Consider the following 17,632-nt stretch of genomic DNA (forward strand, 5'->3'; position numbering starts at 1 on the left):
TGAGCCTTAGCTTCCCTCACTTCATCTTTGCAGGCACGGGCTATTTGCTGATATTCTGCCTTACTTATGTGCCCCTCTTTCCACTTTCTATACTTGTCCTTTTTATCTTCCAATTTATCAGAGTTCTTTATGCAGCCATGCTGGTTTCTTTTGAGAGCTGTTATTTTTCTTCTTTGTTGGTATTGTGCTAGACTGGGCCTTTATTAGGCTATCAACTCAGGAACATTATGGTAATTGGAAACATTAAAGTTTGAACTGTAAGACTCTCTATGTATGCCCAATTCATACTTAAATATAGAACCATAGAATAGTATTGGAAAGGCTATTGAATCTGAACCCCTGATCAGTGCAGAAATCCATTGAAGCAATATTGAAAATGGCAGTATTTACCAGATACTTTTTCTATAAATGCTTTTTCATGCATCTTCATTCTGGATAGTAAACAGTATGACAACATTCTCAACACTGCAGTATACTCATTCAATTAGCTGAATTCCTTGTTTTATGTAAGACTGTTACAGTCTCTCACATCCAAACGACCTATGTTGCATTTACATCCAGCTCACCTTGCTTTTCACTGAGCTTTCAGAGGAAATGCTCCAAACGATTAAAACTTTTCACCAGTATATTCTCAATATATTTTATGTTTTTATTGTAGCAATAAAACATGTAGAATTCAAATGCCTATTTAAATATATGATTCCAAACTGCTGAAATAATTGTAAACACTTAAGAATCTGTCTTGGTCTTCTTGAATGCTGGAAATTTAGGAAACTCTGCTTACTCTAGGAAAATTTAAACATGGTCCTTTGAACTAATGTTTGCTACTGATTTATTAGTGTTAAAATGATAAAATATTAGCAATAGCTAGACTCTGCCGGCTGATGATGTTTAAGGAAAATCAGGTGTATGAATTTTTTTAATTTTTTTTTAATTTTAATTCCATTTATATCCCGCCCTTCTCCGAAGACTCAGGGCGGCTTACAAGCTTAGCAATTAAATACCAATTAAAATTAAATACCCTTAAATACCCTTAAAATTAAATACCCTTATTAAACTGGAACACTTTTATTCTATTAATTTTTTTAAAAACTTATTGTCATCAGAACGGTACTACTTTTATTTATCCAGAAAAAGCAAATTCTATTAAAGGCAATGAGCATATTCCATAAAAGTGGATGGAAGATTTCTGTCTTCAGTTGTAGTTTACAATATTTACAGAGCACATAGGCAATATTTCGTAAGAGCTATGTTCTATCACAACCCAGTATAGTATAAAATACAACATTTTAAACAATGTGGATTCATATGAGAATTTTTCTGTACCTTAAGCAACTTTTATTAATTACCTCATGCAGTAGTGGGCAGATGGCTTTTGAGAATAATTGTAAACATACAAAAACAGTCATGTCTGAAATGATACAATATATAATATTTCCGCAAATACAAAATAAGCTTCTACTCAAAGGTACAAAATATATGGTATATAACCTTTTTTTAGTAACATACATTCAGAGGGCTGTCAGGTTAACAATGGATTTAATGATGTTAAAATATCTTAAGGTAAATTAAAGTTTTCACACATTCCAGTCAGATTCTACCCAATATTTTCAGTGATTATTTAATTTTCCTACTGAGATCAATCATATTAAATTCTCTGCAATCTTCTCTGTTTATTTAAGATTAAACTGACTGAACTCTGTGTTCTGTTGCTGACTAAACATCCATAGGGTTGGAATTCTGAATGTGTACTTTAGGAATCTGGATATTCTGATTGCCAAAAGTATATCTGTTTACACAATGGCTATGACAGTGTGTGTTGGCAACTAGATAACTCGCACAAATTCTTTTAAAAAGGCAATGTGACATGATTATTCCAGCTAACCCAGGGGTCCCCAACTCCTGGTCCATGGACCAGTACCGGGCCACGGCATGCCAGCAACCAGTCCGCACAAACAAGCGAAGCCCTATCCACAGGATGCTGGCAACACACAACACTATGCCTCCTCCCAGTCCGTGGAAAAACCTCTCTCCACGTAACCGGTCCCTGGTGCCCAGAGGTTTTGGGGAATTCTGCCCTAACCCATTCCGCCAATGCTTTGCACCGCTGCAATTTTTCATTCTTTCTCTTGCTAGGCTTACACCCAAGTTCCACTTTCCTTCTGGAACATTCTGGGGGCTCTACATGAGATCCATAGGTACTCTTGTAAATAAATATGTCACAGACTGGCATTATGTTTTTGCAGCATGAAGTCCAATGCTGCAGAAGCCTAACTAGACCCACTGGAGTTGTCCTAAGGTTCTCTATACCCATTAGACATCACACTGCCTATCTGTGAACTACACTGTATATATGCTTAAATTTGGAAATTCTGCAGAACCATATCCAAAGGTTTAAGTGTCTTGAAAAATCAACCTTACATTGGTGCTATCCTTACCCATCCTTTGATTCAATGCCATCTGAATCCTAAATATGTATATGGGGTATAGTCATGATAAAATGGGATGAGAAGATCAGCAGCAGAGAAGCACTTTCTAACTGTAACTATCCAATAAACCAGCTTTGTTTGTTGCCTAATAGGTTTGCTATCTAATAATTATTTGGGTTTGGGGCTGGGTTGTGGTTTTTGTTTTTGTTTTGCTTTAAATCCATATATTGAGAATAAAGTTGTACTATCAGATATTGAAGAGAAAGAAAAGTGAAAAGTGAAACTCTAAAGTTTTACCTTCTCCCCAATTTCAATCTATGAGACACATTCAATATGTTAAGAAGTATGCAGGTAAATTCAGATGGAAGATTGTGGGCATTATCATCAATGACATTTATGCACTCTCTCTCAAGAGATTTCTTTAATGGGGGTGGGAGACCAGAAGAAACACAAAATATCTATCCAAGTACTCTGCACTAATTATCAGAATGGAGCAAACTTATCATATTCTTAACCTTGTCTAGAAGCATCCAACAATTGGGGGGGGAGGGGCCAGGAATGCTGTCACATAAATTCTTTAACATGGGAAACCTGCACACACAAAATACTATGGTGTTCATTCATTTAGTATCAAGGAAGCTATGAAGCATTGCTATAGCAGAAATGCCAGTAAAATAATATTAACAGAGTCTAATGCTTATAAGATTGCATACCGAATGTATAAATAACTACATTTTAAAACATTTTTATTAATACGTATTTGGATAAAGATTTTGAACCGCATGCTAAAAACAAAAGCTTAAAATTGACTGACGGTTAAAAAATCCCTTATATATTTACTCAGTAAAATATTATCTTGGTATAAATCACCTCACCAAAGCTTCTGTCCTTTACAAAAAGTAATTAATTCCTGAATGGAATTGTTACTAGTTATCAAACTTCAGAATGCAATCTCTTTTTTTTTTCATAGAATAAGTCTGAAGACAGGAATGGCTAAGAATAAACTGTTATTCAAACAAACAAATATTGCTTTATTTACAAAAAGTATCTTTTATTAAGTCCACATCAAGCAGATTAAATGCCATCATGTCTATAGGGTTTTATGTTACCGAGGACTTCATCTTCCCAGTTGGGCAGACAGCAGAAAAAGAACGCACAACCTATCGCAATCACTGTGCTTGCCCAACCAAAGCCATAAGCCCAGCTGAACATGTTGCTTCCCCTCAATATGATATCATCCGTGTATTTCACTGGATAGATGACCAAGCCTAAGATCTGGAAAGCAGCTGGATGGAAACAAGAAGGGGGAAAAAGGCATTAAATAAAATATCACGCCACACAAGGTTATTTACAGCAAACTATATTTACATTGAAGGGATGTGGTGGCTCAGTGGGTTAGGACGCTGAGCTTGTCGATCTGAAGGTCGGCAGTTTGGCGGGTCAAATCCCGAGTGCCGCGTAACAGAGTGAGCGCCTGTTACTCTGCCAACCTAGCAGTTCGAAAGCACGTAAAAATGCAAGTAGAAAAATAGGGACCACTACGGTGGGAAGGTAACAGCGTTCCGTGCGCCTTTGGTGTCTAGTCATGCCGGCCACATGACCACGGAGACGTCCTCGGACAAGCGCTGGCTCTTCGGCTTTGAAACGGAGATGAGCACCGGCCCCTAGAGTTGGAAACGACTAGCACGCATGTGCGGGGGAACCTTTACCTTTACCTTATATTTACATTAGAAGAGATTAGGATGGCCCCAACCCTGCTCTCCTTTGCAAGATCCTAAAGACCTGCCTCTGTGCCCAGAATTGGGGCCTTAAGCATATTAAGTGATTCATGTCCTGCTGTATTAGCATTTGTTGACTGGTTTATTTCCTTGACTGCTGTGCATTTTAATTATTACATTGGTAACAATATGTTGCAATTGTATTTTTTATTTAATATATTTGTTGTCCAATCACTTGTTGAGATTGGAGGCTTTACATATTGACTGAATAATGAGGTATTGTTAATATAGCACAAGACACCATAGTATCTATCATAATTATAATCATTTATATAGATATAAAATTTCCTAATTAAATCTCTATAAAGTTTCGGCATTCTTTCTTGCATGCTATCTCGCCAAAAGGAGTTGAGATTGCTGCAATCTCATCTAGGGAGAATAATCCTGCATGACAGAGATGACTGAACTCTGCTAATGTTCAATGACCTACCTCTATAATTATTGGTACGACCAATCATTGGTCCTACCAATAATTAGATTTTTCAAGTCTGTTTGCTAAACACTTGGAAAATTTTTATACCACTGACTTTATTTCCTATCAGCACAAAGACTGTTGATAATTACTTGTAAAAAAATTCCTTACATCGTGGAAAAACATCTATCACACACAATGTGTGAAACATCACTATGTGCATAGCAACCAGACAAATGAAAATTAATGTGATACTTACATCTGTTACACACATCACAGAATTAGGAGCCATTAGGCATATTCCTTGTAAAAATAAGAATCCAGCACAACTGATTCCATTGTCCAACCACTTCTTTTAAGATTTTTTCCCCCTAACTTTCCACTGGAACCTACCCTCCTGAAACTTCAGAGCACTGTCAAACAGATTACATTTTGGGATAACAAAAATCATGGCTATTTCTTATGGAATATTCCCTAAGATACCTGATGATTGCTATCAAATCCTCCAAATACATCTGGGATCTTTGTGCTATTGTTGTTGCAGAGGTTAATATATTTAGCCTTCCATATGTTTTCTCACTGAAATGTTCAGTTCTATAATCATGTTGGCCTTCTTTGAAACTGTTAAAATTCATCTGGATCTTCAGTTATGGTGCCAAAAACTGGGCAGATGTTCAAGAATGATTATGAATAACGCAGAATAGAATGGAACTCATACCCTGTGATTTGGAAAATAGGTTTCTACTGATACTACTTAAAACCACATTTGACTCTCTGCAGCCATCCATATTCAAGCATGGTGAACTATGATTCCAATTTTTTGCTTACAATATTAAACCAGGTTTTTCTGTGCATATCTGATTCCTTTTTCATGTGACAAACTTTGCATTTGCCTCTGCTCAATTTTATTCTGTTGTTTCCAATTCTGCTTTCTACCTGGGGGGGGGGGAATCCATGGGCAGTTCTCCAAAACTGTGAGGCACAATTTTGGATGTTGAATATGAAGACGGGGTGAAGTGTGGGAATAGCAGTGTTTTACCTTTCCCATTCCCAGTCTTAATGCCCCATATATGCCAAAATAAGACAGAAATCTGACTACCTTTCTCAACTGTATCCTGCAGCCTTCCAAAAACCTGAAGGTTGAGTTACAACTTTCAATTCTCAGAAGCTGCTCAACTTTACTTAACTATATTAAAATAATTTTGATTCGTTCTTTCATCTTTAAGGATACTAGTAGCCATGCCTAATTCTATCTTTAGCAAGTCTGGGTGGCATTTCTTCCACCACCTCCAAGTCATTAATAAAAAAACTGAAAGATGTAAGACCCAGATGAAGGATCTAGTTGAGATTCTGCACTACGCTAAGCTTTGGTTGGATAGCCATGATAAAGCTTCACAGTATAGTAATCTATAAACTATGCTTCAAAAATCACCCTTGATTCATGCAAGACAATAAACCCAAACTAAAGAAACCAAATTGTATGAAGCTTTATAAATGATTCTCAAGATAGCTGTGGTTCAACCATAACTAACTTGCTACATATAATCCTAGGAGCTTTTTTGTTAAATATTTTGAAGATATTAAGTTCTACTATATCCACAATATAGAAGGGAATATACTCATGTATTAAATATATTTTTGCAAATTAATGCAATTGCAAATTTATGCAAAAAAAACCATGTGAAAACTCTTTAATAATACATCCCAACAGTAATATTCTAAATATATATAAAAGTTCCTCCAAAAATGAAGAGACTTGCCTATTAAAAAATAAACTTGGGGGAGGCAAATTAGAAACTAATTGATGAATTAATGCTGGCTAGCTTCAATTAAGAAAGCTGACCTGATTGAGTCTGGACAGTTGTTTGTTGCTAATATAAAATCTAAATAAAGTTGTACAAGAGGAGGAAAGTGCTAACTGAGAAAGTAAAGCTTTTTTTTTACATATTCTAGAGAGAAGCATATTTCAGGAAAGTCATCAGAAAATCAATTCTCTTATCTACAGGCTTACCAACAACGAAGAGCAAGCCACCGATTCCTCGAACAAAGTTAAACCGTAGGATTTCAATGGAAAATGCTATGACTGCTAGGCAGAAACAGATGCAGAGAATGACAAAACCGACAAGGTATGTAGCAGCAGCAGCTCTGCCCCAACCTTTTGGGGGGAAAAAAAGAAAGGTAAGAATCATATATACCTTACATGTAAATATATACATTTTGCATTGAATGTAAGCATAGAAAAATATTGGTTTAAGGGGACTGAGCAGACTGTTGCTTTTATTGTTAAAGGCATTATCTATTAAATATTGTGATGCTTCTTTTCATCTGACACAACTGCAAATCCCTACAAAGAATCAATAGTTTTTATAACAGGTACTGTAGGCCTGAATTTGGTTGATTTTCTTCTATTGATAGCTTTTTCTCTCCATGTTCAAGGAATTCCCCCCATCACTGCATTTATAAAACAAGCTGGGTAATCTACACAGTCACAAGGGGAGTGAGACCGGACCTCCCCAGTCCAAAACCACACTAGCACAGTTTAACTTGATGTGTCTCTAATTTCTCTTTTTCAATGAGACTTTTTGTTAAATTAAAGAGCCCAAAATAATATACCCTTTCCACCTAAATATATTGCTTCTGCTCTTGTTTTTTTCCTTGTGGCCTAGTGCCAAGCCACTATAGTTTACTGAATAAACTACAAATTTTTGTGGTTAAGAGCTAGTATTGTATCCCAGTATCTTTTCAGATACTGGGACGCGGTGGCTCAGCGGGTTAGGATGCTGAGCTTGTCGATCAGAAGGTCAGCAGTTTGGTGGGTCAAATCCTGAGTGCCGCGTAGCAGAGTGAGCGCCTGTTACCCGTCCCAGCTTCTGCCAACCTAGCAGTTCGAAAGCACGTAAAAATGCAAGTAGAAAAATAGGGACCACTATGGTGGGAAAGTAACAGCGTTCCGTGCACCTTTGGTGTCTAGTCATGCCGGCCACATGACCATGGAGACGTCCTCGGACAAGCGCTGGCTCTTCGGCTTTGAAACGGAGATGAGCACCGGCCCCTAGAGTTGGAAACGACTAGCACGGATGTGCGGGGGAACCTTTACCTTTATCTTTTCAGAAATGGCGTTCATACAGCACTGTATGCAATACTCCAAACAGTTTCAACAGTCAATGAATCATATTTTACCATTACAGCTGTTTATACTTCTGATTAGCCCAAATGCAATAAAATTGTATTTTAGTTGTCCTACAATTCCCAATATGGACTTTATTTTCCACAGCAATCATAACTTCATCATCTTCTAAGTAACTGCACTTGAACACCCAGAATTTCCCAGCTCTCTTCATTACAGCAGAGAATTGAGGATAATTCTGAGAAGTCTTCACATCAGATTGGTCTCACTAGGGAAGATACACTAAATCAACACTTTTTATCTATCATAATCCCAAAATCCCTCTCTTAGTTAGTGAACACTTGCTTACAATCTGACATATGTAAATGTCATTTTTTTAAAAAAAATCTTCCGTAGGTAATACTTTGCACTAAATTACATTTGTTCACCTTCCAGATTTGAAGGCATTCTTTTTGGATTTTCTAGTTTCTCTCCTTGATCCTCAGACAATTTGGTCACTTCCAGAACATTTATGAATAAATCAGAGTACTCATCTCGTTATAGATCCTTGGATTAACCCATTGCTTACTATGCTCCATTATGAGAAACAATTGTCACTATCCTTTTTGACCTGTAGCACCCATATGTGGACACAGGATTTACTTGTTGACCAAGAGGGGGGTTTAAATTCACCTGATAATGCAACTATTAATCTTAAATCTTCCGTTTTAACCATTTGATTATCTCAGTGCTAAACATACCCTTTATTTGGTGCTATAGTTGCTCATTCCCATTTCTTGAGGGGCCAATCTTAATATTTTCTCAGATCACCATATCTAATTTATTTAAATCACTTATGTTTTTTCATTTTGCTAAGAGTATAGAATTTAATCTGTTGTCATGGGATGGGATACCATTACAAATCTATAACCCTTTCATTCTATGGAGGGAAAGTGATTGTAGTTTTCTATTTTCCATATGGAGAGGACAACCACAGTATTAAAAATAAAAGGTTTATCCCTCGTGTATTCCATCTTCCCACATTCTAATTTCTGTAACAAACAGCTTTTGGGGAGAAGCTATTCTTTAATGCAAAAAAATAATTCAAAAAAGATACATAGGACTCCATGTTACATCTAGTTTAATCTTGAAGCAAATCTGACTGCTATTTAATTATCATTCCAAACAAAGAATGCCTTCTTCCCCGATGCATAGGGAGTGGCTCTTTTCTGTATTCTGCGCAACATCAATACTTAACAAGTACAATCTTGAATAAGAATTTGTGCCCGATGCAGGTCTGTCATTAACAAGTGATCTTTCTCCAAGGTAGCTTCCTTTTAAGCGAAAGGGTGGAATAAAATCAGTGTATGAATTACTTGCAACTTTTAATCTGAGTAACATCATTATATGTATTAGGTCTTCCTCTTCTGCACTCCATTTTTCTCATTTTTTAAAAAAGGAATTCATGATACAAATTGTAAGCAAGTTCTTCATTCAGGTAATTGCTGAAATTTTGCAATAATCTTACCAATTAACTAATTTATTGTGACATGTTAATCTTAGGTAGCTTGCATGCAGCAAACACTATAAGAATACAAAGATTTAATGTTTGTTCATTTCATTCCCAGTACATGTTGAATGTCTGGATGTTCTTTACAAAACATATACAAAAAGTGCTGTAAGAAAGGCCAACTTTTAAGCACTGTCTTTAAAAAAAATTCACATCTGAAATAGCAGTTTAGCTTCCCTCACAGAAATCTAAATTTAAATACATAAAACAATCTACCTGTGTTAAAATATTTTCCATGTATCCAAGTACACAAAATCTTGATTTAATATTTTTGTTTCCAAATTGAATCACTGAGCCTCTTAATTCTAAACCCTAGATTTCCCCTAGTTATCCATATTTGATAGCTACCAGTAATTATGTTTAGAGTCCAAACATACAGAACTTGTAAGCAGTTAAACTGTACTTTTAAACACTTCTAGGTTAGGGCAGAATTTGCTATCATAATTTCACTGACCTCAATTATCAAACCTACCCTGAATACAAGTGTTGCAAAATAAGTTGGGATAGTACAGGTAGTCCTTGACTTACGACCACAATTGAACCCAAAATTTCTGTTGCTAAGCAAGACATTTGTTAAGTGAATTTTGCCCCATTTTACAATCTTTCTTGCCACAGTTGTTAAGTGAATCACTACAATTGTTAAGTTAGTCACACCATTGTTAAATCTTCCCCATTGACTTTGCCTGTCAGAAGGTCATAGAAGATGTTCACATGACCCTGGGACGTTACAACCATCATAAATATATGACAGAAAATGTTCAAATTTTTATCATGTGGCCATGGGGATGCTGCAACGCTCGTAAGTGTGAAAAATGGTCATAAGTCACTTTTTCCAGTGCCGTTGTAACTTTGAACGGTTACTAAATGAACTGTTGTAAGTCAAGGACTAACTGTAGTTTTTGCTTGGCCTGTATTTTCATACATTAATCTTTACATCAAAACTTGTGTTGTGTTGTGTTTTGTTTTACATGATTTCAGTTAAGACAAAATTGATTCCAGGAGGTTCTTTGCAGCTGATAAACTTGTTTGGGAAAGATAAAAGGAACACTTGGATTCATGCCAGAATTTTTAGACACTCCTCACAGAATTATTATCAACTCTGACTAATAGCACAATATATGCTATCTCAAACTTTCCACCAGAAGTTCAAGCCAGCTTCTGTAGAAGTCTCTCTCCATTTTATCTCCAAAAGGGGAGAGACTCAGCTGTCCCAAGAATGACATTCTCCTTTAATGGGTTCATGGGGAAATTATGTATTTATTTATCAGACTATAAGGGCTAGGCTCCTCAGCTTATGTAATTTATGTAACAATTCCCTCTTACTTAAATAACCAATTCTATACCTTTTTTTGTCAAAAACAATAGTTAAGTAAAGGTAAGAATTAGAAAGAACATTTATTGAAGAAATATACCAGTGAAATAGCTTGCATTTGAAGTGCAAATTATACCTATTCTTTATATAAAGGAACAACTGTGCAATCGTCACTTTGACTTTTCCAATTAAAGGGAAAAAACCAGCGATTACCAACAGTTTAAAAAAAAACATCTCTAAAGGACATGCTTAGCAGCACCCAAGTTCCTTTGCTTCTACAACTCCAATATACTTTGTTATTCCATTAGCTCTCAAGGCACCATTTTGTATACACTCAATTTTCTGTAATTGGCACCCTCCAGATGTTTTGGGATCCCAAATATACTTTGCTGTCTGAAAATCTTCGTAATTGCCACCCCAACGTTTCTGGAGGCACCAACCTGAGGAAATCTAAGTTAATGTATCACACAAAGATGTTACCTTCTGGGTATGTTTCTCCCCCTCCCCCCCCCCCCCTTAACTACCAAAGCTTGCAAAGCGCTGCAGATCTTCCCCTATTTGGCCACAATTCAATTCTAGCTCAGTCTAACAAGAGATTACACACTCTTTTGGTATCAAGTTACAACCAGCAGTGGGGGCAAAGGAATAGTTGCTCTCCCACCCCCTCTGAAAGCACAAAGGCCATTTGCTTCTCCAGCTCTGACTGGAAGGTTAGGATTTGTGACGAAGAGCAGGAATACAGCAAAGCTCGTCAAGTTTTGACCGAGTTAAAGGTGCGGCAACCAGTTTTATCGAGAGCCTTTCAAACTTAATTTCAATGCCTAATTTCCATTGAGGCGGCAATTCGCCTTATTGCATCTGAGAATAGAGCTGGAAGGGACCTTGGAGATCTTCTAATCCACCCCCTCCCCTGCTCAGGCAGGAAACCCTATACCAGGGGAAGGCAACCTCGGCTCTTTTATGACTCGTGGACTTCAACTCCCAGAATTCCTGAGTCAGCATAGCTGACTCAGGAATTCTGGGAGTTGAAGTCCACGAGTCATAAAAGAGCCGAGGTTGCCTACCCCTGCCCTGTACTATTTCAGACAAATAGTTGTCCAGTCTCTTCTTAAAAACTTCCAGTGTTGGAGCATTCACAACTTCTGGAGGCAGGTTGTTCTCAAAGCCTTACAATCCTCCACATTGCAATCTGTAACTAACAAAGGCCTCGTCGCCTGTTAACCCTTCAACTCGCCCTGCGCCTCGCTTTAGGATCTCTAGCCCCTCTTTTGAACGGCAGTCCGGCTTTTGCTCCTCGTTACCGGTTTTTCAGGCTCACCGGGCTATTAGCTTTGCACAAAAGCGAGTCTGACGCCATATACGCAATTGGTTTCCAAGCAATTGGAAAGGACATTAAAGTACAGGCTTTAATGTCCTTTAACATGAACCGGTGCGCCCTTTGCAAAAAAATGTCTCCCGGGCAAGTTTCTTCCGGGACACATTTTTCGATCAATTCCGACTTTTTCACCACCTTTTTGACCTTCCCCACCTCGACTAAATAAAGCGAGGCTAACACAACGCGCGCCACTTGCCCCCAAGACTTACTGTAATCCATGAGAGAATCGCAGATCCACCTCCCATCTTCGGGGTTTTCTTTGCGACAGTCCCACCACAACCAGGCTTTACGCACGTAGGGGGCTTCGGCCGACTCCAGCCACCCCTTGCCAGCCAAGGCAATGATGCCAAAGATGATGGCTATCCCCAAGAGGAGGGGCAGGATCCATCGGCACCTCCAGCAAGCCAGGCCGCAACTGAACATTTTGCGCCGAAGGACTCGCAGGTGAGGGAAGAGGAGAAGAGAAAAGCAGGAAGCGTGGCTTCGGGTTCCCCTTGAAGGCCAATATCCTAGGGCCGGGCTTGCGCCTGGGAGAAGGCGGGAGAAAAGGCGCTGCGCTTTTTAAGCGGCGGGCAAGGTTCGAAAGGACGGCCCCGCCTAGATTCCGGGCGCGGGAGAGCGGCCGCCGCCGTTGTTGCGGCTGGAAGAACCTGTCGAGCGAGAGAGAAACTGATGATAAACAAACCGGGATTCCAAGCACCCTCCCAGGCTGTTAACCCTTTCTAGGCAGGGGAGGGCAGCATGCATATCCTGAGGTGCGGTTCTGCCAGGCTGCCGCTTAATGAAAGGCGAACAATGTTCACTCCCGACAAATGCACTCGCAAGTGAATGGATATCCTCGAGTATCCGTAGGCAAAGCAGCAAGTAAGGGTGATTAGAAGGCATTTCTAAGGCCACGTGCTTAAAAGCAGGTTGCTGGTGGTGTTATCTTAGGAACTGCTTGCCAGATGCATTCCTTCTCTTTCTTTTGAATGACAGTTTTTTTTGGGGGGGGGGGTTAAAAAAGTGTGGTCGTTTCAGCCCAAACTTCAAAGCCGAGCCGTTCCAAATGCCCCAGATTTTTTTTATTTTATTTTAATCCCATTTATATCCCGCCCTTCTCCGAAGACTCAGGGCGGCTTACAATCTAAGCACAAATCAAATGTGCTTAGCAGATGTTTTGGAACTGGCACCTTATAAAATTCCCAAACCGGGAATATTTGTACTCTGGGTTGGATGCCACCGGGTTGAGAAGGCTGCTGTAAGAGATTTAAAACTGCCTTCTTATACCCTTCTCTGGCACGTACAGGGCTTTTTTTTGTCATAGAACGCTCAGAGCGGAGTTCCGGCACCTTTTTTGGATGGAACCTTGCAGGGTAGGCAAGCTGGGTTGTATGACATGTGTGAGTTCCGGCACCTTTTTCTTTTACAAAAAAAGCACTGTGTGTGTGTGTGTGTTTGTGTGTGCGTATGTATGTGTGTGTGTGTGTGTTAAGTGTTTGTTAAGTATTTTGAATACCTTGCTAGGCCCCAAACACGGAGCAAATCTTATTTCCTGTTTCAGCCTAACCCAAGGCCATCCGCAGGCTGTAGTCACAACAGTGACAGCTCATATTTGTGTAATTTTTTTTGGATTGCTAACAAAGAATTAAAGGCCATATCAGCCTCCCTTTAATTCTTTGTTAGCAATCCAAATTTTTTTTTACATATATAGATAGATAGATATAGATATAGATATAGATATATTGCAATAAAGTCAATACATCATTTGGCTCTGAAATCATAGCATTACATCATTGAAAACTAGAAGTGAAAAATTCATATTTTGAAAGTTCCTCAAGTTATTTTTTAAGTTAAAAAGAATTCTGAAGGATGCTGAAGGAAAGTGATAAGACATGCTGTGTTAAGTTTTCTTCTTGTGTTCTTTATATAGAAGAAAGCCATTCATAGATTGCTCAGCCTGGCTCTGTATATTGTTTGTTCAGTTATCTATATGAGTGATGCATGTATTTATAAGGATTGTCTCAGCAACCAGACAAAACGGCAGAAGACTAGATTTCCTAGTGATTTTGGAAAGATCTTTGAAGGAAACAACATCCTATGAGAAGCTCAGTTATTTTTTGGAGGTTCGTAATTGGAGGATAACAGATTTAATCACCTGCAACTCCAGGGATTCAGTTTGAGACCAATGAAACAGAAAGGGCAATGTTTTGCAATGACAAAAAAAAAAGCCAAATTCTCCCAAAGCCACAGTTCTACTTTACATGGACCACAATATTCAGATTTCAAAAAAATGTAATGAGTGTGATCTGAGAACTTTTATTGCCATAAATAATCTTCAGTGAACTTATTATGAGAAGAGAATTGCATTGATTTCCTTGGGCTCCTTAGTTACATACATTTTTCTAGGTTGCTTTAACCTATGGAAATTTGTCATGTTCCATACAGTATTTCCAATGTGCCAGACTGACAAAAGACAGATGTGCAAAAATACTGGTGTCACTTTAGCTGGTAGTATCTGTGCTGATCTCCTTTTCTGGTTCATTGAACTAGTTGTCATAGCTATATATAGTTGACTCTTCTAGATATACAAGATAAATTGAATGTTTGAGTAGAAGCAAGTAATGCATTTTTATCCTTAAATACATGGATTAAAGGTAAAGTTTCCCCTGCACATGCGTGCTAGTCGTTTCCAACTCTAGGGGCCGGTGCTCATCTCCATTTCAAAGCCAAAGATCCATCACTTGTCCAAGGACATCTCCGTGGTCATGTGGCCGGCATGACTAGATGCCAAAGGCTCATGGAACACTGTTACCTTCCCACCGTAGTGGTCCCTATTTTTCTACTTGTATTTTTACGTGCTTTAGAACTGCTAGGTTGGCAGAAGCTGGAATGAGTAACAGGCGCTCACTCTGTTACGTGGCACTCGGGATTCGACCCGCCAAACTGCTGACCTTCTGATTGACAAGCTCAGCGTCCTAACCCACTGAGCCACCACGTCCCTAGATACATGGATTACAACATCCTATATTTTTCAGCCAGTTTGCTGATTCATTCTGGAACATGACAGCACTATGTTAGCATGGCCTTAGTCAAAATTTTGCTTGGCTCACACATTTCTTAATAGATATGATAGGCTTATTCTATTCATCTGGACTGTTTTCTTAGATCTTTTTTAGGTTGTTTACCTTTGACATTTGAAAACATGTTGACGACAGTCCTTCAAATGGTTGCTGTGGATGGCTTTTGTGTTCCCAAAACTATGGAAGAGATACGTAATTAGATTTATCACAAAGCTGCCTTCTCTTCCCTTAACAGGAGTTCCCTGCTTGCTTAATTTTCTGAGCACATGGGATTCTTTAAAGCTTTAGATTATTGCCCCCCATTTATATTTTCTAAGAAAGTTTATTATATTCATTTGAAGACCACACGTTTTTTAAAATAAAGATGAAACTGCAAGATGACACTTACAGCATACCAATTTTCCACTATTTTTAATTAAAACAATAACAAGTCAGATTGGATCTAGTGGCACTAAGAACTATGTCTGTACATTAGCTTTCCCAAGCTGATGATTTCAGCATGTGTGATGATTTCAGCCTATATGCTAGAATATATTTTTCTTAACATTTCTTCTTGATTTTCTGAATATCTATCCATTCCAAATTGTGCAAATGCAAATTTAATCTGCAAGTTGTATGCGTATTGCTGGAATTTTCCATGGTACATACATTATGCTCACCTTGTCATAGCACGTCCATTACTCTTTTACAACTGTGAGTGAAACTGAACAGATCTTCAAATCAATGACTCAACAGAGAAAAATTAGTCTGGAGAAGAACAAATTCTTGCCTCAGCAGATTTTACCAGTTTTGCATATCTCATGGCTACTTAACATTTGTTCCTAAGACCCGTCTCTAAGTGAGGAACATGTGGAATGGTATAGAAATTTTGTTCTGTGGTTGCTGTTTCTGATTTACACCTTTCATAATTAGTACAGACTGTCCTGCTTCCTAAGTATCAGGCGTGTTAAATCAGAAGACATAACTCCTCTGAAATGTGTTTGTTGAGAAATTGGGTCTTTGTAATGAGTGTCTCCTTAAAAGGGCCTCTCTTTAAGTAGCATTTAGGCTAGTTCACAATGAGACAGGCAATCTCTTGGGTAGCCAAAATGAAATCATGTAGGTTCAAGCTTTGAAGTGATAATGGAAAACTGGTAATCACAGCAAATCTCCCAGTATGATATGCCATGAGTGTTTTACCCACTGAAACAAAGGAATTGTTAAGTCAAGACTAATTATTCCAATTTTGATGCTCTTTACCAGTCCTAGTCCGGTCCCTGGAGAGTTTGATGACTATGAAGAAACCAAATGGGTAAAAGAAATCTGCAAGGATTGTGAAGGATTGTGAAGGCATGGTGTGAAATTTAGGAAATACATTTGTGATTATAGGGAAATAAAGTTTTAATAATTCAACTTATATTTTCCTGTAGTGTTGGGACATATGAGGGTTAATAGGAAATTAATAATCTCACACTAGTGACAAATTTTGTAAAATAAAGAATGAGCCTTCTTCTTGAGGTATAGTGTATCAGGCCCCCTTCCAACGAGGCAAAAGAATGCGACCAGAACGAGAGCTGGTTCTTCTGAGCAACGTTTATTCTGCACCATAAACAAACGCCCGAAGACAAACGAAGTCAGCGTTGGTTGCATAGCCCAACCAACGCTGCTAAATAGCCGACGAGGCCCACACCCTTCACCACGCCCAAACAAGCCAACAACCCACACCCCCCTACTTAAGCGCCACCCCCTCTGTCCTCCACCCTTTGGCCCCTGCTCTCCACGTGGACCACCATCCCGTACCTCAGGTGTGTACCCTCCCTGGTCCCGCCCCCCCACCACTGCAGACGATAAGCCACCCCCCAGCCAGGGCGACCCCTCTCGCGGGCCCACGTCCGTACACCCCCGTCACCCCCCACAGGTCCCCGAACCGCCGCGGCCTGCACAGCCTTGACTGTCCTCTGTCGCCGCCTGTCCCACGGCTCCGCAGCAAGGCCGGCAGCAGGTGGCCTTTGTGCCGGCACCGCAGGCAGGCCCTCCAGGTCCGGTTGCAGGCCCCAGGGAAAAACAGGCAAGGCCCCGGAACGGGCCATCTCCTGGGGAGGGCCTCCAGGGGAACACTGCGCAAGCGCGCTTTCCCCCGGCCCGCCGGAAGTCCGCTGGGTCAAAGTGGCAGACGGCCGCTGTGACGGCCTGGCGGGCGTGCTCTTTCCTGGCCCGCCAGAAGGCCCCAGTGGATGCTGGGACGCCTGGAGGGCATGTTCTTCCCCAGCCGGCCGGAAGGCCCCAGTGGATGCTGGGTCATCCCGGCGGGCACGCTTATCCCTGACTCGCCAGGAAGCCTCGGAGAGGAAAGGGCCGGTTGCGGGTGTCTACAGCTGGTCACGAGGCCGGTTGCGGGCGTCTGCCGGCCTGCCGGTGAGTCATCCCGGGGCCTCATCGGATGTTGGGCATGTCGGGCCCGACATAGTGTAGTTTGGTTATTTAATTTCATTTTCTTAAATTTATTCTAGCTGCCTGCTCGAGCAGACTTTGGGCAGCTCATAAAATTTAATACCAAGTTAATACAATTAGAAGATTTAAACAGCCCAAACCAAAAAGAGTCTTCAAAA

At 39.6% G+C, this 17,632-nt stretch overlaps 1 protein-coding gene across 1 annotated transcript; it reads right to left on the minus strand.

The window, feature by feature from the left end:
* Window positions 1-1,312: 1,312 nt before the first annotated feature.
* Window positions 1,313-12,624, minus strand: LOC310643084 (p53 apoptosis effector related to PMP-22-like). The gene is made up of 3 exons (XM_083367133.1): window positions 12,192-12,624; window positions 6,631-6,774; window positions 1,313-3,715 (listed from the first exon to the last, which is right to left on the minus strand). The coding sequence occupies exons 1-3, from the start codon at window positions 12,403-12,405 to the stop codon at window positions 3,504-3,506; spliced, it is 570 nt and encodes a 189-aa protein (XP_083223259.1). The 5' UTR covers window positions 12,406-12,624; the 3' UTR covers window positions 1,313-3,503.
* Window positions 12,625-17,632: the final 5,008 nt, after the last annotated feature.

The sequence above is a fragment of the Vipera ursinii genome, assembly GCF_947247035.1.
Source record: "Vipera ursinii genome assembly, chromosome: 1".
In the NCBI taxonomy this organism is placed as follows: Eukaryota; Metazoa; Chordata; class Lepidosauria; order Squamata; family Viperidae; genus Vipera; species Vipera ursinii.